This window comes from Rana temporaria, chromosome 1 (assembly GCF_905171775.1).
Source record: "Rana temporaria chromosome 1, aRanTem1.1, whole genome shotgun sequence".
Classification (NCBI taxonomy): domain Eukaryota; kingdom Metazoa; phylum Chordata; class Amphibia; order Anura; family Ranidae; genus Rana; species Rana temporaria.
In genome coordinates this window covers 258,623,537-258,646,567 of record NC_053489.1, presented here as the reverse complement: position 1 = coordinate 258,646,567, position 23,031 = coordinate 258,623,537, and the positions used below count along the sequence as shown (strand labels likewise).

At 43.0% G+C, this 23,031-nt stretch overlaps 1 protein-coding gene across 1 annotated transcript in view; it reads right to left on the bottom strand.

Moving 5' to 3' along the window:
• Positions 1 to 22,725, bottom strand: part of ROR2 (receptor tyrosine kinase like orphan receptor 2) — a 160,678-nt gene extending 137,953 nt beyond the window's left edge. Inside the window, exon 1 of the mRNA XM_040354812.1 lies at positions 22,242 to 22,725. Coding sequence (XP_040210746.1) covers positions 22,242 to 22,320 — 79 coding nt within the window. The 5' untranslated portion in view covers positions 22,321 to 22,725. The remainder of the gene's footprint in view (positions 1 to 22,241) is intronic.
• Between the last annotated feature and the right edge of the window lie 306 nt (positions 22,726 to 23,031).

Here is a 23,031-nt window from a genome sequence, read left to right as displayed (position 1 = left end):
TCGAGTTCCTTGTTAGGCTGTCGAGGAACTCGACAAGCCAATTTTCTCCATTCCCGTCAAGGAAATAGAGAACTTGCTCTCTTTTTGGCTCGTCGAGTTTCTCGACAGTTTCCTCGACGAAAATGTACACACGACCGGTTTCCTCGGCAAAAAAATACGAGGCCTTACATTCTCTATAAGAATCCCAATTAAATTAAAGCTGTTCAAGAGGTGGAACGCTCAGAGAAAAGATTGTTTTTACATTAAATTTCTATGTACCACAACTTGAAACAGATCCTATATATCAGGGGTCTCCAAACTTTTCAAACAAAGGGCCACTTTATTGTCCTTCAGACTTTAGAAAGGGCCGGATTGTGGCCAGTGGGTGCAGAAAATGTCCCGGGCCCAGCACCAGTAAGAATAAATGTGGCCTCAGAGTTGGTGGTCAGTAGGAGGAGGAGTAGGGCTCCTATCAGTAGGAGGAATAGTATCCCATCATTGGTATCAGAGGAAGAAATAGTGCCCCCTTGTTGGTGTCAGTGGAAGGAATCATGCCTCATATCAGTTGGAGGAATAGTGCCCCAAGGGCCGCATAAAGGCTAGCAAAGGGCCACATCTGGCCCTCCGGCCGCAGTTTGGAGACCCCTACTATATATGTACGGTATATGTATACACACACACACACATGGATGTATAATACCTAAATTCTCCTACTTTATATTAGTAGACGGACACTTCAATAAAAGCTCTACTAAGTTCCAAAAAAAAAAATGAGCCTCTTGGGCAGTGCTTATTTTATAACGTGTCATTTCAGTTCCGAGGTAGAGTTACCACAGGTGATTTTCCTCATCCTATTATATAGCCAGAGACTGTATATTTGTCACTCACAGCTACTTACCCAGCGAATACTTGGATAAAGCATCTTGTTTTTTTACTAATGCAGGTAACAGACTAATAGCAGGATTTGTCTCATTTGCATTCCAGTCACACACAGACGCTTGAAGGCTGCCAGATATATCAGTCATATTTGGCCGCAGATGAACTTTAAGAAAATCCTCTAGCGAGGGAAGACTCATCATATTTTAACCAAGTGCAAAATGTACTTCAGCTTTCCACAGCCTTTTTTTTATCCACAAAATTATAAATAAAAAAAAACGTTTAACTGAAAGTTTGGGTGGTCCATTAATCTAACCTTATAGACTTCTGGAGGAAATATATTCGAATATACTATGTACATTCAAGTGTGTTGTAATTGTACCAAATAGGAGTTTGGATCTAAATGATGGAAGAAATATTATTTGAAAAAAAACGAAATCCCCCTTAGTCTGTAGGAAAATATTCTAAGCAAAAAATAGATTAAAAAAATTAAAGAAGTTGTCCTTCTTAAAGCTGAACACCACGCATTACATCTTTAACTGTATTTTTAAAAATTAATCTAGGGTTGATACATTTAACTTGATATTAGCCTCTTGAAATCTCCTGTAAAGCAGCGCATTATTTAAAGTAGTTGTAAGCCCTTCCACATACTCAGGGAAGTGACTGGTGATACACAGAGATTAAACAAATCATCCTACATAAGTTGAACCTGTTTATCTGCAGTCTTCTACTTCTCTACATCCGTTCAAAGTGCAGAATTTATAAAGCTTTTCTGGAAGGTCAGAAAAAAGGGAGCGGAAGGCTGAAATTACACACTGCAGAGTGAAGAGCTCTGTGAGCTGATTGGAGGGAAGGGCCACACCTCCTCCACACAGCACACATGAACAGAGCGGAGGCTGCAGGTTCCTCCCCGTCACCATTTTTCTCTTTGTGTCAGGCAAAATTGTCAGAAGTGATTGATGTTGATAGCAGAGGAATGAAGCAGCAGACAGAAAAGGCACGTAGTGCTCTTAATTGACACAATAGTAGAGAGGGACATGCTTTGTTCATATTTCATGTCTGAGGCCTCGTACACACGACCGTTTTCCTCGACAAAATCCATCAAGAAACTTGGTGGCAGAGCTTTTTTGCCGAGGAAAACGGTCGTGTGTATGTTTTTCGTCGAGAAAACTGTCGTGGATCTCGACGAGAAAAAAAAAAAACAAGTTCTTTTTTCTTGTCGGGAGTCTCAATTTCCTCGTTGTGTTTCTCGTCGGGCTGGTTTACGACGAGAAACACGTTTGTGTGTGTGCTTAGACACCCGCGCATGCTCAGAATAAAGTATGAGACGGGAGCGCACCTTCGGTAAAAGTAGCGTTCCTAACGGAGATAGCACATTCGTCACACTCTAACAGACTGAAAAGCACGAATCGTCTCTCACCAAACTTTTACTAACACGCAGTAACATGAGATTAGCAAAAGCATCCCCAAGGGTGTCGCCCGTGGAATAGAACTTCCCCTTTATAGTGCCGTCGTACGTGTTGTACGTCACCACGTTTGAGAACGATGAGATTTTGTCTTGACAGTGTGTACGCAAAGAAAGCTTGACAAGATTCTCGACAAGCCTGACAAAGAACTCGTCGAGGAAAACGATGTTTCTTTTACGACGAGTTTCTCGGTCTTGTGTACAAGGCCTGAGGTTTACAACCACTGTAAGAGGGGGAGGGGCATGAATTGCGACCAATCAGGCATGCTGCATGCAAACATGCTGACAAGTCACTCCATCACTGATCAATCACAGGTGGACTGATGCATACAGTTTAGTGGTGCCTGATATCTGTATGCATATAAACACTACACCGAAAAAGAAGGGAAACAATTATAAATTATTAGTTATACACAAAAGGGTATATTTATAAAGCTGTAAATCTGACATTCACCGAACATTTACTGCATGTGAATCCTCCTGGGGCATGAATTTTAAATGACAGTAATTAAAGTGTTTAAAAGGATCACTTTTTTTTTTTTTACATAACAAGTATGTCATACTTACCTGCTATGTAATGGTTTTGAAAAGCAGCACCAAACTTCCTCTTCTAGGGTCCCCTGCCAGCGCTGTGTGCTCTTCTTCTTTTACATCTGCCCCACAGGAAATCACTTGCTATGGGGACAGCCCCGCTCTCTTCTCACAAGATTTGACTGACAGCAGCAGGAGTCAATGGTTCCATGCTGCTGAGTCTCCTGTGAGAAGAGCTGCTGCAGACAGGCACAGCTCTGGATCAAGATTGAGCTCAGGTAAGTGTTTAAGGGGGGCTGGGGGAGCAACATTTGAAAGCCCCTTCTCGATCCAACAATGTGCACAAGAGTCTCGACTTTCCAGGGACTCTCCCTTCTTATTGTCCGAGACAGCAGCAGAAGCCATTGGCTCCCACTGCTATCAATCACAGAGAGTGATCCAATGAGGAGAGAAAGTGGGTGGGGGCCGAGCCACAGCTCTGTGTGTAAATGGACACGCAAAGCTGTGGCTCGGGAACAAAGAGGGTCGGGGATGTTCTGTGCAAAACCACTGCACAAAGAGTATAACCTGTTTATTATTTTTTGTTTTAAAAAAGAAAGCTTTTAATATCACTTTAAGATAAAAAAAAATTAAATAAGAAAACTTGAATTCACTACCAGTGAATAGTGAAAGTCATATTCCCCGCTTTATAAATGCGCACAAAAGAGTTTTTAGTTAGAATACCTTCAATACTACTACAGTACTATATTTGTCTGTTAAAATGTATGCAAAGTGTTGTAAACCCCAACAATGAACATCTCTTATTGGATTACACCATTCAAAGCATTTTGCTATATCTGTTTTATAAGTTCAAAATAATACCTGTTAAGTTGGAAATCAGAGGTGTCCTGTGTTCTCTGCTGAGGGCTAAACACATCAATTAATCCCTATGCTGTGTATAGTGAGAGGGTCTGAATAGTTTAGAAAAAGACAATGGGCAGACCTGACAACACTCAGTCCCCCAGAATGCGGTGTTGTCAGCCTATAATAGATAATTCCGAGCTGAGTGCATTTCTGGCAGATCATCAGGTATTTTTCTCTATTAGCAAGATCTTTAAAAGAATAAAAAGTAACAGAGAAATATTCATGTATTGCAGAGATATACTGAATATATTTGTAATTGCCTTGATATACACTTTAATTAAAGATACCTCAGCACTAGTGTTATTACTGCCAGACCACATGAATTCAGAGTATAGTAACTCGATTTCAGTGGCTTGAATTATTTGGTGATTTAAGTGGAAAGTGGTATCATTTTGCACTGCACATTGCAGTTTATTGCTTAGTTTAAAGCCAGATTCCATTTTACAAGATAGTTGATCGCTTCTGAAACTTAAGACACTTTCTTTGCTTCCTCTTTTAACCAGCGACTGACCTCATATAAAAGGATAACTAGAAGACTAACACTCCACTCTTACCCCTAGAGCTCTGTTAGAAGTCAGTGAATCTAATATATACGGTAATATACCTTCTGTGTTTAAATCTTTTTGTATTGTAATATTCACCAAACTTTTTTGCAATATATAAAAAATTGTGATTGCTCTATTAAACCACAAATACAAATATGTTCAACTAATAACGTTTGAGGATTTTCTTGGAGTTGTCAATCAATCTTCTGTAATTTATCATCTTTTCTGGGGGTGGATACATTTTATTTTTGTATGCACAGCTGACCACTTTCAATGGATCTTATTGGGTAGCCCTACAGTAGCATAACATATGACCGCACAAGACCATCTATCAAGCCTTCAAAGTATTTCACAATCCTGGCTTTTCTGCTAAAGTGGCCAAAGACAGATTGAATTTCGGCCAATTCCACAGGAACCACCTGGATCAACAAAAATCGACTTTTCAATCATTTTTTGTCAAACTGGGCTGAAAATTCTTTGTTGTACAATTCTTGCATCCAGTCAGGTAATTAATTATTCTGCCAGTCGTGATGAATAAAATAGCCAGCACTACATCTTCGTACAGTCACACTCTTTAGTGTGGATAGAGGAAGTGAGTGACTTCAGGTCAAACGAGAGGAATCTTAATGTGTATGGCCAGCTTAACATCTACCTCTGGATCTATTGAACAGCCAGGGATTCATCACCAAAAGCCTCATACACATGATCAGTTTTCCCAATGGGAAAACTGAGGAGCGCTTTTGGCCGTCAATCCCAGCCGTGGCCCAGATTCAAGAAGCAATTGCACCCGTGTAACCATAAGTTACACGGCGCAATTGCTTACTTGCTCCAGTGTAACGAGTGCTCCTGATTCAGGAACCTCGTTACACCGACTGTTCTCTTATTTCCCGCCAGGAAATCCGGTGGACTTTTGCCCGGCGTTTTTTGGCAGTATTCCAATGGGAAAAACTGCGATGGAGCATACACACAGCCGGGATTCCCGGCCAAAGCTCCATCGCAGTTTTCCCGTGTGTAGGGGAAAGACTGAACCAAGCACCGTCGGAAATCCCGTACGTGTGTACGAGGCATTAGGCTCCATGCACACTGGCATAAAAAATGTTGCTTCTACAAGAGTTTTGTGTTTTACCTGTAGAAGCAGCTCAATGTTATCCTATGTGTCCATGTACATTGGGATCATTACAGGCATATTTTGAAGTCTAGAGGCAGGAAAAAATTACTTCTGGTTCGAATTTCTGATTGGAGCTCAGTGGGAAAAAAAGACATAAAAAACTCTCCTAAACTTTGTACAAAAAATGCTCTATATGAGCATTTTTACTCCAAAGAGAGCAGACTTTTTCAGTGTGCATTGAGCCTATTGTTTCCTTGAGATAAATGCAGTATTGCTTGTCTCTCCAGGTGACATTACATTAAATAAGAGCATACACAATTGTGTGTATAACAAAGGAAAGGAACAAAGGAAAATATCTGATGCAAATGTTCAGTGAAAATGTCTGGACAAATGCAATGGCAGTTGCATCATTCTAAACATTACAAGTGTATGTCTTTTTGTCTTCCTTTTGTATTATTTGCCCATCTGTTTTAACAGTAAGTATTAAATATTAGTATCAAACCAGGGTAGTCTAAGGATAAAAAAAAAAAAACGGGCATGATAAATGATACTTCCCACAATATATCCAGCAGACAAGATGGAGACATACATAAGCATGAGCAAAGTGCATTGTTGAGCAGTTTCCAACTACAAACACCTTTCTAAAAATTCTCATACTAAGGAAATCAAAGAGAAACACAGAACTGATACATTTATGAATCAGTAACTGCAACAAGCAAGCTAAGCGAAACAAAGATGCATTATTCCACCTGCTTTCTTTCTAGTGAAATATGTTGTACTGCAAGCAGATGTATAGAACAGAGTTACATGAACCTGGCAGGCTAAACATGAGAAATCAACAGATTCTAAACAACATGGATGGATGGAGGGGTATTTACATTTTTTGTCATTTTTTGACTGTATCTCTGCTTCAAACAACATTAAAATAATTTTGTATACTGCACAAAAATAAATTCTTGCAACTCAATTAACAGTAGTGTATAGCAGGACCATTTGTTAATTTAGACCAGGGGTCTCCAAAATTTCTAAGCAAAGGGCCAGTAAACTGTAATTCTGGCTTTAGGGAGGCACACTGTGGCCAGTGGAATTAGAAAACACCCTGGCATCAGTGGGAGCAAACAATGCCCCATCAATGGTTTTAGTAGTAGGCAAAATAGTGCCCCATTATTGGTGTCTGTGGGAGGAATGGAGCCCCATCATTGGTGTTAGTGGATGGAAGGGCCTCAAGGGCCCATTAAAAGTAGAAGTCCAGCCTGGTCTCGTTTGGCTGGGCTTCTCCTATGGGTCACAGGAGTGCAATTAATTTTGCACTCCTGTGACCCGTTTTCAGCAGAGAGCGGTCTGAATTCCGCTCTCTACTGATGTCACTGATGATATCAGTCCAGACACAGCGTCATCACAACAATAAAGTCTGGATCAGCCAGGTGCCTGGACTGATACCCGTCCCAGCTAGCTGCTTAGAGACTGAAACAGCCGCTCCCCGCCCCTCCACAGCTCCGCACTCCAGTGAGCATGGAAGAGAAGAGAGGAGAGCTACTGATTGACAGTCACCAGCTCTTGATCTGTGCCACCGCCAATGTTCGATCACTCGGTGTAGAAGCAGCAGGGGACAGATGCAACATTGGACAGATGCCGCATCCACCTAGGTAAGTATAAGTGGGCTAAAAAAAAAACTTTTCTTTTAAAAGGCAATACAAGGGCCACATCAGTTTGGGGACCACTGATTTAAAGTGGAACTTCCCCCTGCACCCAATTGAAAAATCGGCTCAGGTAAGGACATCCCTGAATCCCTTGACAGATAAGTGTCCTTGTATTAAAAGTCAGCAGCTACAGTATTTACAGCTGCTGACTTTCATTTTTTGGGGGGGGGGGGGGGAAGTCTGGAGATCCTTTAACAGCTTGCCGCATGCCCATCTTCAGATGACGGAGGGGCGTTGCGACTCTAATTCTGGGATGACGTCATATGACTTATAAGTGCCCATAAGTGCCACCTCATCAGTGCCCATCAGTGCAGCCTCATCAGCGCACATCTGTGAAGGAGAAAGATTAATTATTTGCAAAATTTACTGACAAAAACTAAAGAAAAACTTTTCTTTCAAAATTTCTGTCTTTTTTTTACACATTATATATATATATATATATATATATATATATATATATATATATAAAAACCCAGCAGTGATTAATTATCACCAAAAGAAAGCTATATTTGTGTGAAGAAAATTATAAAAGATATTTTATGCAAAGAGCCTTGCTAGCAGCCGAAAAGAACCACTAAAACGACGATAAAGTGCCACTAAAACTAGCAGGACTTTACCGCTGAGGCCCCGTACACACGGTCGTACAAAACCGATGAGAATGGTCCGACGGACCGTTTTCATCGGTTCACCTCTGAAGTGGCTGTACGGCCTGATATGTGTACACACCGTCAGTCCAAAATCCGATCGGGTCAGAACGCGGTGACGTAAAACACACAACGTGCTGAATAAAACGAAGTTCAATGCTTCCAAGCATGCGTCGACTTGATTCTGAGCATGCGCGGGTTTTGAACCAATGCTTTTCTGTACTGACCATCGGTTTGGTCCGATGGGGCGGCGGTCCATCGGTTCGGTTTTGAAGCATGTTTTAAAATTTTGGACCGAAGGAAAACAGACCGAGATCGACAGGCCTATACACACGGTCAGTTTGGTCCGATGAAAATGAACTTCGGTCCATTCTCATCGGACCAAACCGACCGTGTGTAGATTTCTTAGATTTACTTTCAACTATGTAGTGCAAGGGCCTGCCTGATTTCATACAGATTGAAAGTGTTTAGGCTTAATCTCATATTATATGGTTTTGGTAAATCTAAAGAAAAATTGTACAATGTATAGTCAGACTTAGACCCTTCACAGGCTTGTGTGCAACCGCACTAAATAGAGTCGTTATTAACATTTAACAGAAAATAAAGCTGTTAACCAGATTAAACCAAAAGGAGGGTTCTATTTTATTTTACTCACTATGAATTTCCATCACCCCTTCCCCTCCTTAACATTAAATTTGCAAATGACCCAACTTTGAAAAAAGTGCTGTTTGTAAAGGATCATAAGCATCTCAAGTTTTCAAGAGATGACCTAAATTGTGTTGGTTTTTGTCAACTAAAATTAGTCAGCAAAAGTTATTATGTTTAAAAAAACAGGAGACCTGTACTATTAACCCCTTATACAGGGCCCCAGTGAGCTGCATCAGCGCAAGAAGTAAGCACTTGACTTGTCCAGGTCTGACTTCAAACATTTTACTGCTTAATGGAAAACTGTGGGAGGTGGGCTATTTTGTATTCATTGTCTTTTGTTCTCCCACTTACTCTGAAATAATCTGCAAATGGGCTAAATAAGAGAAAGGTCTGGGACTGACAAACAACCCAACTTCTTTCAGTGTGCTAATTCCTCAGTGTTGTCTTCCTTGAAAAAATTTTAACTGCTTGACTGAAAGCCTTGAGCCCTACATAACCCTCAGACATACTTAGCTTAATAACAACTTCCTTTATTGAGTAACAACTCCAAAGGGGATAAACAACTTGAAATGTCTAGTCTGTTCCCTGGTCTTCAGGGACACAAGGGAGCAGAGGTCCAGGCCCCACACTCCCATGAAATAAAAACAAAACTCTTTGTTTCCAGATATGTCTTAAAATGTTCACATATTGTATGTCTTTAAAGAAACAGGCAATAGGAGGCAATTCGGTCGTGGAAAATATAAATAAATACCATGGCAGCCAATGTAGAGCTCAGTTCTAAAAATGCTAGCTGACTGTCTGTTATGCTGAAACACTTATATTCCAACATACACTATATTGTCAAAAGTATTGGGACGTCTTTACATGCACATTAACTTTTATGAGACTGCGAGTCTTGTCTTCTCTCCAACATCAGTGCCTGACCTTTACAAATGCGCTTCTGGAAGAATGGTCAAACATTCCCATAGACACACTCCTAAACCTTGTGTACAGTCTTCCCAGAAGAGTTGAAGCCGTTATAGCTGCAAAGGGTGGGCCAACTCAATATTGAACCCTACGGGCTAAGACTGGGATGCCATTAAAGTGGTTGTAAACCTTCTCTGATCACTTGCATCTACAGGTAAGCCTAGATTAAGGCTTACCTGTAGGTTCAAGAAATATCTCCTTAACATACACGGTTAAGGAGATATTTTCAGAGAAAAATGCACCGATGTCTATGGCGCATGCGCGCCGTAGACATCGGCGCAGGCGCACTGCGAATGCCAGTTTTTAGAATGAATAATTCTGGCTTTGACGGCTCCCGAGCGCATGCGCAGAGTGACGTTACTGCCGCTCTGACCAATCACAGCGCCGGAGCAGCGAAACCCGGAAGTAACCTCCGGGAGAGATGTCTGCGGCCGGAGGGGGACACGAGGATGGCTTTGATCTAAGGTAAGTAATTCATAATGAGCTAGTATGCTAGTCATACTAGCAGATGGACGTCAGCAGAGCTTCCCCTCATTTACTAATCTCTAGGGAAAATTCCCTTGCAAAGTGCAACTTCCCTTGAAAAGTGAACAGCCTGTTTGCCTTTAGTAAATCAACCAGTGTGTGTAGAAAACGGTACAGTATATAAGTCTACAAGGGAGAGAGAGTGTTGGGAGAGGTTATCAGTAAGCAAAGACAGCTGATGATAGACACTGAGATGAGGTGTCCAGGAATGTTTCTGTACAATTACATCAGAAAAAAGGAGCAAAAGAATAGGCAGCCTTTGAAGTGTGCACACACAACGTAACTTATCTAAAGAGGAAGCTCGGTTTGGACATACTATGAAGGCAATCTGAACAAGTTTGATTCCTTTTCCTTCATTTCCTGCTGAATATACAGTACTTTTAGATATTGGTCACCATAGGGGATGCAACGCTGCTCACTGTCCCCAAATGAGTTGGATGGCTGGCACTTCATATTTTTTCCATTACTACAGAAAGTCAAAGCTGCTGAAGATCAAAACATTCATACCCTGAAAAAAAAAATCTCTGGTGACCCCATGGCCTTGTGTATCAACTTGGTTTGTCCTAACCCACTTAAAATTTGCTAAAGATGGCTCAAACACATATTTGTTTTCACAGTCACTTGTTATTGGCCAACAATCAACAGTATACTGAAACAGGAACTCTTTCCTTTCTTTGGTCATTGCCAATGAAAAGGCTGGCAGGTTTGTAATTAGTAATGAAATCCATTTCCATACAAATGACAGTGATGATTAACACATACCAAAGGGTAATAGAAAAGCAGGTTTCCTGCAAACAGTTAGGCATTAGTTAATGTGATTGATGCTCCCCTACTGTCATCCAGTTGTTTACTGCCCTACCTCCACACATCAGTCACATGACATTTACAAGCAAGAACAATGTCCCGCTCTTTGTTTTCACATACACAAATAGCCCAGCTCGAAACATTACTATGCAGACTTTGAAAATGATTATTTAAAAGTGAAACATCACATATACAGATGCACTTATCCTGACAGTGGAACTAATGCTGGCTGCACATGAAATTGCTGAGGATGCTGGTTGGGCCTCTCTAACCCAATGCCAAGCATAGTTTTCAGTGTTTCTGTTAACCTCGTTAAAGCGGAGCTCCGGTCCAAAAAAAAACTTTTTTTTTAGCAAGATTGTAATTGTCACATAACATAGTCCCCATAAGATGGCAAAAGCTCCCCAGCCATTAAAGTAATATTGGTCCACACTTGCCTTATTTTCTTCTTCTCCTCATCTGGCCGAATCCATTATGTGTGTGGGCATTTGAAGCCCAGTTTGTTTCCCTTCCTGGATTGCCTACAGTGCATGCTGGGTAACATACATCTTGCGCGTGCGCCGTAGAACAGCGCTCGCAGCGCAGTTTGTTTATTCTTTTGTCATGGCAACGGGCGGCGGAGGAACGTCCCGCCCCGTTGCAACAGTGATAACACAATCTACGCTCCAATGAAAGTCTGAATGATTCCCCTTTCCAATATCTCTTATATATGAGAAGTAAGGGCTTTGTGCCCTTTTTGAACATGGCGCGGTAAACATCGGCACAGACAAGCGCACAGACTCCTGCGAAATGATGACACTCATTGCCCAGGAGTCTGTGCAGCTTAGGTAGGATAGGAGAACCACCGCGGTCCAGGAAGAAGGCAGATTAGGAATTATGCCTAGCAACAGGGTGTTCCAGGCAAGTAAAAAAAAAAATTCACACAGAACTTTTTTAAAACTATTAAAAGGAAGCTACTGAAGCAAAGTATGATTTTAGGGTGGAGCTCCGCTTTAAGTCTAGGACCAAATTCATTTAACTGATGACAAACCTTCTATAGCTTTTAAGGAGATATACGTATATTATACCACATATCTATGATCAATAAACTGACACAAAATAAATATGGAAGCTGCCATTACTGATTTCCATGTGACAACGCTGCTCTCTCGCTGGTATTGATGACAACACTGGCTTTGATCATCTCTGCATTGCTGGCCTGCAACATATATTCTGATAAAGTGAGAGCTACTTGAACGTATACCATACTTTTTTTTTTTTTTTTTTACAGGTATACCATACATTTTTTCTTTTTTCAGGTATACCATACACTTTTTTTATATCCATGATCATTTTTCCTAGGTGTGTTCATCTTTTGCTGCCACATTTACTATCATGTGGCTACAGATAATATGGATATCTACCACCAATTTGTCCTGAACATCCCAAAATAAGCATCTTGATGAAAAAAAAAAAAAAGTTTCAGCTTCAAAAAATTGAACTATTGTTGAACACAGCTATTAAAAATGCAACACCCTTTTAGAGGTGGCCAAATACGAGAAGATTATCTTCAGACAAGGTTGTTTTCAGAATATTGGCTTGTGTATAGGAAGCTGCTGACTTTCAAGAACATAGGATATTCACTTAGACCAGGGGTCTCCAAACTTTTTAATACACGGGTCACGTCATATGTTTGAAAATACTTCGAGGACAAAAACATATATATTTCATGGATTAATGAATACAATTTTAATTAATAAATCAACACACTCCAAGAAATACCTTCACAACAATACCCTCCTTCATTATGGAGTCCCTCTTTCACATCAGAGGCCCCCTTATTATATCAGAATCCCCCTTGGCTTAGAGCCCCCCACCTTAATTTCTCCATGGTGGCAGCATAGCACAGGGTGGGAGACCAGGTACTCCTCTGAATTCTAGGGTGGCACTGAAACACTCCATCCTGGATCAGTGTCATGCATTTCAATGGTATGGTCAGGCTGGCCATAAACTCCATAGAAATTAATGCTGCCGAGTGCTTTGGCATCAATAGTTGTTATAGTGCTGTGGGCCGGGTCAATCACACTATGGAAATGCATTGGAGATGCTTTTCCTAAGTTGGCCTTGGATGGATCCATGTGTGGCTATTACAGTTGAACATAGGTTGATCTACCGATCGAGTTTTGTTAAACTGCTTTGTTGGATAAAAGCCACTCAATCAGTGTTGCAGACCTCAGGCTGCAGCGCTGACTTGTGTATTTCTGACAGCGGGGGAGTTTTTTGCACTCAGCCCACTGGCTGCACAAAAAAATTTAAAAAATGGAACCGTGTATGGCCAGCCTTAAGCTGGCTATACATTATAAAATGGTCTATAATCGTTCTCAATTATTCAATTTCCTTTACATTTACCTTCAACTATGTAGTGCAAGGGCCTGCCTGATTGCATACAAATCAAAAGTGTTCAGGTTTGACCTCATATTATATGGTTTGGGTAAATCCAAAAGAAAAAAATTGTATAATGTACGGCCAGCCTTAGACAATAAACAGCCAGGATGTCAAATGTGATCTAAAGAGGACTTTACATATGCCTCTAGTCTAGTGTACATTGTATTGCTCCTGTTGAACAACAAAAAACTGATATAACCATTACCAGGCACCTCCTGAAGAAAATAAAATGCTGGGAGGCCTAACTGGGTCCGCTTAAAACATGGATAAGCCTAATAAATTATTATGCAAGAAAGATCTTTGTGAATGAAAAAAGGAGCACACTTACAGGAAAACAAAGACACTGAACACAGTTCTACACATATAATATAGTTTCTGGAAAACAAGGGATCAAGAAAGTTGAGCAACATCATTACATCCATATAAGATAAGTAAAGTGGCATTTAAAAAAAAGATATAAAAGCAACAAAAAGCCCAAGCTGAATAGAACTGACATTTAAAGTGGAAAATGTGTTTCTACACACAGTGATAAAGATCACTTGGGTGATTTTATCCTGAAAGCTGAGTAATAAATATCTTAAAAGTGAGGTCACCTAAAGCAGATTGCACAAAAGCCCATCGCACGGTGTGTAAACCCAAGGACATTCTTTTTATCAAAGGAAGCAAGCAGGACAGCTCGGTGTCATGACTTTTTACGTTGTTTCCCGTAGTCATTATTTTACAGTCTGTACATTTTTTCTTTCAATGACTTTATAATGTGTTAACCATTTAAGGAAAAAGACTGCTGCATGGAGGGGGCAATATAAAGTATTATAAATATATACAGTATCTCCCAAACTAAGTCCTGTAGTCAGTGCACATCTGGGTGCATGCCCTAGTCCAGTGATGGCGAACCTTGGCACCCCAGATGTTTTGGAACTATATTTTCCATGATGCTCATGTACTCTGCAGTGTAGTTGAGCATCATGGGAAATGTAGTTCCAAAACATCTGGGGTGCCAAGGTTCGCCATCACTGCCCTAGTCAGTGCATGCATTCCTCAAACTACTTCTGCTGTCCACTACACAATCCAGAGGTTCCGGAATATGCATATTTTTAGACATACAATAGGTAAAGAGCTGCTACAAATTGGCCTTATAATGTCCAATGTTGTACACCCAGATCTTCTGGTGTATTATCACATAAAGCTAGCCACGCACATTGTATTCTGATTACACAGAACAATGTCTTTTAGGTTTACCAACAATGAGGTAGAGCTACGGCCTTAGATTTATAAACCGAAAGGATTGTTCACGAAGGCCCTCAAAATTCATTGTTGGTGTTCAATCTAATGAAGATTGTACCAACTAAAGCTGATAATCGGCTTTACATGCAAAAGGGGTTGTAATTATGTTCAGCCTGTATTTTGTGATGCAAACACCCCTGCTAAACAAAACAGTTTGGTTCTCAGCGGCCCCGATTACTACTTTGCAGTTAAGCCTAGTACACAATAGTTTTTTTTTGCGCTGGCCTGAACAAAAAAAAAAAAACTGACAGCTCCAGTCAGAGTCACTGTACTAACAATCCAACGTTAGTACAGCGATCTCCCAGTGTTCTGGACAGCCCCCGCCAGAACACTCTGACCAGCACTCTCAGCCATTGGATAAGAGCGCTGATTGGGAGCCAGTCGGCTGCTAGTTTTCCAGCATGCTCGTCTGACAAAAGCCAGCCATACCAGCTGACATACACACGAGCCGAATACAACAATTCTCCAGCAAGATCAGCTGTCCTGTGTAAGCTGTAAGTCACTCAAGTCAAAGTTTACATGCTTTGTAATAGGCCCATCACTGCCATGGAGTGAGTCACATGCTCCTGCATACCTGGAAGTACCGTATATGGGGGAGGAAGCACTGCCTGTTTGTTTAAAGTGAAACAATACCACATTATGAACATTAAAATCATACGTAGAAGTACACATGATGACTACTGGTGGTGTTATGAACTGGATAGTCTCCTTTCATGTTCCTCTCAGATTTAGCATCTCATTTTACTGTGGACTTACTTTTCCTGAATTCATGGCTTCAACTGCCATTCTACTGTCCAATAAGACTACCTCAATGGGCAGTAGAGGCATTCTTATTGGGGGGTGCCAGCTGTTGGAGCTTACCCATAAGGTCAGAGCCCTGTAAGAAAGAGAAACTACAGAACAGAGTGGGGTACAGTAGTAACTGTTCTAACAGCGCCTCTTGTGTCTGTTCCCAGGTAGGTAGGTGGTGTACAGGTGTCCTGAGAGATGGCACACATTTATAAGTTGGAAAATGTTTACATGCAAAGATGATAAGCTGGTCTCCTATACTGTACTTACATTGTAGGGGTTATACATGTCATGATCTTAGATACAATCTGCTAAACAAAGGGTCAGATAAATATCCTTCAGACTTTGGAGGCTTGGTTGTCAGTGGTAGTAAGAAAGAAAATGACATAGCACCAGTGGTCTGTAGGAGGAGGAATAGTTTCCCATCATTGGTATTGGTGGGAGGAATAGTGCCAATTATTATCAGTGTCCTATCATTGGTGTCAGTGGAAGAAATAGTGTCCTATCATTGGTGTCAGTGGAAGAAATAGTGTCCTATCATTGGTGTCAGTGGAAGAAATAGTGTCCTATCTCTGGTGTCAGTGGAAGAAATAGTGTCCTATCATTGGTGTCAGTGGAAGAAATAGTGTCCTATCATTGGTGTCAGTGGAAGAAATAGTGTCCTATCATTGGTGTCAGTGGAAGAAATAGTGTCCTATCATCGGTGTCAGTGGAAGAAATAGTGTCCTATCATCGGTGTCAGTGGAAGAAATAGTGTCCTATCATTGGTGTCAGTGAAAGAAATAGTGTCCTATCATTGGTGTCAGTGGAAGAAATAGTGTCCTATCATCGGTGTCAGTGGAAGAAATAGTGTCCTATCATCGGTGTCAGTGGAAGAAATAGTGTCCTATCATTGGTGTCAGTGAAAGAAATAGTGTCCTATCATTGGTGTCAGTGGAAGGAATAGTGTCCTATCATCGGTGTCAGTGGAAGAAATAGTGTCCTATCATTGGTGTCAGTGGAAGAAATAGTGTCCTATCATTGGTGTCAGTGGAAGAAATAGTGTCCTATCATTGGTGTCAGTGGAAGAAATCGTGTCCTATCATTGGTGTCAGTGGAAGAAATAGTGTCCTATCATCGGTGTCAGTGGAAGAAATAGTGTCCTATCATTGGTGTCAGTGGAAGAAATAGTGTCCTATCATTGGTGTCAGTGGAAGAAATAGTGTCCTATCATTGGTGTCAGTGGAAGAAATAGTGTCCTATCATTGGTGTCAGTGGAAGAAATAGTGTCCTATCATTGGTGTCAGTGGAAGAAATAGTGTCCTATCATTGGTGTCAGTGGAAGAAATCGTGTCCTATCATTGGTGTCAGTGGAAGAAATAGTGTCCTATCATTGGTGCCAGTGGAAGGATTAGTGCTTTGTATCAGTGGAAGGAATAGTGACCAAAGGGCTGGATAAAGGCAAGCAAAGGGCCACATCTGGCCCACAGGCCACCGTTTGGAGACCATCTTCTTAGAGCACTAGAGGTGACAGTGAAGGCCTTGGTTTAAATATTTGGTTAAGGCAGCCATAGATAATTTTGGCCTTTTAACCTATAAAATCAGAAAAAAACAATAACTTATCTATTTTCCATTGTTTTCCTGCAGCGGGCCACTTGCAGCTACTGACACAGCCAGACAGTGACAGCATCTAACAAGATTCAGTCACTGTTCAGCTGATAATTTACCACCCTGCTCAGGCAATTTTTGTTGAGCTGGTTGGTGCTTGCAGGGCCACCCACGGCTTGGATTTTGACCAATTCACCCAAAAGGCCATTTATGGAAGCCTATAGACAAATAATTAGGACAATGACCTATATCCAATTTACTCAACAAAAGAACCCACCCTTTTGTTACTCCAAGATATCCAAATAATAGAATCATTGAGAAATACATTTCTTAAGAATTTGGTTGTGTAATAAAGTTCACAATCACTGCTATTCTATATGTACACTACATTCAATAAAACAAATGTATGAGTTGATCAGCTTCTCTGAAGCTTTCTGAAGACTCTAGGCTGATGTTATGCACACCTGGAATGCATTTGTTACAGCAATTGTGTTGTGCTTGTCCTTTGTATGGAAGAGCCCTATACACTTATATACGTTAACATTTAAAAAAACGTATTTTCAGCTTTGCGTGCTCACGCGGCTATTAAATATGTAGGCTGATCACGGCAGCTCAAATTGGCAGGTAATATTTAAACCCTACAGAAACCGCAAGACTGTTTTATTGCTTTTAAAATATAATTGTGACCTGCACTCTCAGGAAAGGTCATTGTAAATCAAAGAGGATAAAGAAAAGCTGTCCACAAAACTCAGATCAAATGTCCCACATCACACAAGAGGCAGCAGGACCTTTCTCCCCCCCTCCCCCTCCTCCAGGTAAAGGAACAAATGGCAGAGGGGCTGAAAAGGCAGAGGAGCCTGGAGCTGAGCAACAGGAAGTGCACAATCTAAGCATCTGTCACCTCCTGGGGAGAGCTAAATGGATTAGAGCCTGACCAGGAGAAGAAAAGTCCTTTCAAAACATGCATTTGATTAACATGTCCACTCCAATATACAACATCGCTTCTACTCCCCTGAGCTATGATCACAAATCCCCATGCACTTTTCAAATGTTTGAATTCCTAGGTCAGTGGGGGTGGTAGGGGGGAAGGACACCACATAACGATCAAATTCATGAAATTGCTCAATGGATTGACATTGGTTTGACCCATCGGGGGAGAAAAGGGTTTCCTAGAGCTGGGGCTGTATATGTAGGGTTGCCACCTCATCCCTTTAAACCCCAACACATATGAATTACACAGGTTCTGTGGCTGATTAAGGTAGTAATTAAACTCATATGGTGCCTTATCTGCATTTAATTCGACTTAGAACCCTTGTTCGGGTTTATGGCTCTTTCACACGGAGCGGACCGTTTCCGGGTCCGCTCCGTGTGTCTCCGTCGGCTCAGCGGGGATCCTCGCTCAGCTGTCGGCGGATAGGGCGGTCCCCGCACACAGTGTCTCTGCTCCGCTCTGCCCTATGGGGAACCTGATGCAGACAAACCGTATGTCCGTCTGCATTAGTTCCGCTCCGCCGAACGGAAGAAAAATAGGGTTTCTTCCGTTCAGAAAAGCGGATCCCGACTGACGCGGACGCTAGCGGATGCTCCATCCGCTAACGGACGCGTTCCCATAGGGATTCATTACAAGTCCGTTAACGGACTTGTAATGAGTGGACGAACGGTCCGCTAGTGTGAAAGGACCCTTAAAGGGATGAGGTGGCAACCCTATGCATTTGTGCTCTTTTCAGGGCCGTCTTAATAGCATCATGGGCACCTGGGCAAAGTAATGCTCTGGGGCCCCTACAATGATGACAGTGCAGGTAAACAGACATCAAGTAGGTAGGAGGCAGACTGTCTCCCCTATGTATCCATCACTCTCAGTGCTATCATGGGGCCCCCAATTTCGGGGCAGCATGGGCTCAAGGACCAGCTGCTTTGGGGGAGGTTCAGGGGGCCCCCCATGCAGATGGGGCCCCTAAGCAGTGCCCAGGTGTGCCCTCTCATTAAGACAGTCCTGGCCTCGTACACACGACGGGACCGTTTTCATCGGACATGTCCGCTGGTGGATTTTGGTCTGATGGCTGTACACACCATCAGACCAAATTTTCCGCGGACAGCGAACGCGTTGACGTGGCCGCGCCGTCGCTGCACCGATGACGCGGCAACGTGCGCGACCCTGGAAGGTCAATGCTTCCACGCATGCGTCGAATAACTTCGAAGCATGCGAGGGCTTTCAGCCGAGCGGACATGTCCGGTGAGTCGTACAGACGACCGAACATGTCCGACGGACAGGCTTCCAGCGGACATGTTTCTTAGCATGCTAAGAAACATTTGTCCGCTGGAAACCTGTCCGATCCGCCGGAAAATTGTCCGGTCGGCCGTACAGACGACCAAACATGTCCGCGGAAACTGGTCTGCGGACCAGTTTCCGCGGACATGTTCGGTCGTGTGTACGATGCCTTACAGCAGTAGAGATGGCTAGGAGGTCTGTTTGGATTGCACAGCACTCCTCCTCACTAGCCAGCTCAATAGTAAAGAATGGAAGAGACAGATAGGACTTTTCTGATAAGATTAGCCCAATCTTCAATAGTCCCACACTCTACTTGGATGTCTCTGGGCTAATCTTTCTGTAATCTCTTAAACCACCCTGTCACTATCATGCCCTCCTGGGATCTGTTACATATTAAGAGACAATAGGTCATCTCTGGAGAAGGATCGGACATGAAAAGCACAGACAATGGCCAGCGCTCCACAATGCATACTGATGATCATTTTCACTTCACACAATCTACTAGTGATCTCTCATCAAACAATCAAAAGTTCACCAGGGACAATCTACTCACAATGGGGGAGCTTTATTAAAACTGGAGAGTGCAAAATCTGTGCATGGCAGCCAACCAGCTTCCAGGTTTTATTGTCAAAGCTTAATTAAAGAAGCCGATTGGCTAATATGCACAGCTGCACCAGATTTTGTAACCGCCCCCCCCCCCCCCACTGACACACCCTTATAACATGAAAAAAGAAGAGGGGGTGGGGGTCACTGGGACAGGAAGGTGTGGACAGCAAAAGAGAAATGTTACTTTTTTTAATCACTGTATTAAAAACATTTTTTTTTTTGCTGTCTCTATTGAAGAGATTTCCCCTCACTTCCTGTCCTACCGGGATAGGCAATGAGTGAAAATCTCCTTAATGGGACCACAGACAGCAGCTAAAGCCATACAGAGGTTCTAACCCTGCCACAGCCTACATACAACAAAGAGAAAGCTTTTAGCTGAAGCTGGGTTTACACACGACATGAATTATGAATATATGACAGAAGCCAGTGACACCTATAGGACTCATAAAAGAGAACACACACTGAACAGCTTGGATTAAGCCCCCGGTCACCCCTGGGCCATCTGAAGTGCATTTCCAGTAAGCTCTTCAATGCTCCACATTCAGATTTCCATGTTATTCTATTGTGCCCATTCATGTATAGTAAGAAATGTATGAGAGAGTAAGGTACAGGAGCCTCTTTGGGGCGTGATCCTGTGTTTTTTGTCCCCTATAGACTTCAATGGAAGAGCTCACTCTTGGGTGTGGGCATTTTTATGTGACTTTAGAGCCTTTTTTGCATGTTTTTCTCCATGAGTATCACATTCTTTTTTCAGGTCCCCCCTCTGAAGTCTATAAGGGCCAAAAATGAGCGATCGTAGCCCAGAAAAAGCTCCTGTACTTCTTGTGAACGCTGAGTAATAGTCCATCATGTATAGATGTGAACAGACACACTAGAATAGCATGGATATCCGAGTGTGGAGCATTGGAGAACTTCTGTTTCAAATTGCTCAGGTGTGAATGAGGCCTTTATGGTGGCCAAACACGCTTCAATTTCATCATCTGACTGATCAAAACAGAAAATGATCGAATAGCTATAATTTTCCCCAGTGATCGATTTAGCTCAGATTTGATGAAACGGTGTATCGATCAGCCATGGAGGAATTCTATTGTCTGTCATTGATCGCTAGCACTGAGATGCATTGGTCTTGTGATCAATTTAGCTAAGATTCGATCAAATAATCGATCAGCCATGGTGCAAATTGGCTGTCATTGATCGCCAGCACTGAGATGCATTGGTCTTGTGATCAATTTAGCTAAGATTCGATCAAACTGAATCGATCAGCCATGGTGCAAATTGGCTGCCATTGATCGCCAGCACTGAGATGGATTGGTCATGTGATCGTTTTAGTTTAGATTCAGCCAAACTAAGTTGATCAGTCATGATGGAATATATTGGCTGCCATTGATCGCCAGCACTGAGATGCTTTGGTCATGTGATCAATTTAGCTCAGATTTGATTAAATGGAGTCGATCAGCCATGGTGGAAATGTATTGGCTGTCAGCACTGAGATGCTTCGGTCATGACTCCCAACCAGTTAGCGGCCGCTCATGCACCACCTCCCTAATACATGCGCCCGGCCACTAATCTACATGCAGGGTGCTGGACGCATGGATTGCAATGTTTTTTTTTTAAGCACATCATTAGAGGCTGAGGCTGTAATTGGCTTCAAAAAGGGTAAGCTCTGGGCGCAGAGCACTGCACCTGGACCCCACCCAGTTGTGTAACAGCAAAATAATATTTCCTGTTTCTCCTCCCAGCCAATCAGGAAGCGAGTCCAGAGACCCGACTGGCCGGAAGTCCTGATTAAGGATGGGCTCGGGTGTGTTCGCAACCCCACCAGGAAGCTAACAATGCGCAGTGCTAATCGGCAGTGAGACATTTCCCGATCCGCGGCTGCACAGATCGGGAAATGTCTCACTGCCTGTGATTAGCACTGCGCAGTGGGCTCGGGCACATGGGGTTGAGAACAGGCCTGAACCCATTACTAGTCCTGATTGGCCGGGAGGAGTAGCGACCGATGGGACTCGGGAGGGGATGCGGGGGCGGGGGAGCCACAGACCTGGATGGGGTAAGTGCGGGGCTGGTGGGAAAAGCGGTGATCGATCAAGTGAGGGAGGTGTTTGGCTGGCTGGGGAGCCACCCAAGAAAATTGAGTGCCAACCGCCACTGCCCCCCAACATATTTCAATTGATTAGGTTTTGTGTGGTGGGAACAGACCTTCAATTGATCATTTACAAGTGTATCTTCCGACTATTGATCAATATCCACTTCCCTGTGTGTGGCATAGCAATCAATCGGGTTGTTGAGTACATGGGGACAAGAAATGGATGATTTGTGGAAGCATGTATGGCCACCATTGGTGAGGGTAAAGTGACCAGGACACACTGGTGGAAAGTATGAGCTCCAAGCAAACATCACATCTCCATTCCCCAGCCCAGATCTCCTGCACACACTCCTAGAGAGGCATATGAGGATCTACAGGGCACCACCCACATGGGACTTCTCCATCACATACAAATAACCAGAGGGGCTGAGGTAGCACCACATCCAGGGGGTGGGTGAGAAGAAGACCATGGTGTCCTCTATACAGGTGAGTCCTCACTTACCTGTAGTCAGGGTGAGCAGTGCCAGCAGTAGCCATATCAGCCCCTCAGCCTTCCTCCTGGCCATCCCGTGAGATCTCATCTTCTCCCCAGGTAACCAATCAGAGCATCCAAAGGTGGAGGGTCCGGAGAGTCTATGGAGTGTTCAGAAGACAGGGATAGATGGGGCTGGCAGCCCCCCGAGCCGCCCGCTGCCTCTCCTCCACCTCCTGTACAATGAAGTCTTTGTGAGTTCTCTTCACCTCACTCCTTCCTTCTACCTTCCCGGCTCTGCCTTCTTATAAGCAGTCCTTGTACCACCAAACTCCACAGACACCTCTACAAAGCTCCTCCGCTCCTCGTCCGAACCATCCTCTCCGTACACTCCAAGCTAAGCGGGATACCTCCAGCACCAAACTTCCTCACAGTGCCAGTGACTGAATCCCACTCAGCGCTCACAGGGGAGGTAGGAGGAGTGGGCAGGCTCTGCTCCTTCTTCTCCCTGCACCCCCTGCCAACAGCATCCTGACGTCACCGCCATGGAACCACCGCTGTCAGGCAATGGGATGGGGGCAGTGTGGGCGCCACCTGCTGGACGCGCTCTTCTTTGTGCAGCGGTACTGCGCGGGTCAGCGTGTTCTGACTGACCTGAGGAGGCTCCTCGCTGCACTCTCCAAGTCTTATCTCCCATTCCTCTGCACTCACTAGAATTATGGCTTTATAACATAGTCATTTCACAAAGAAAGATGGAAAAAAGCACTTTATTTCCACATGAACCACACATCTGGGGCCACTTTGTCATTTTTTTCACAAA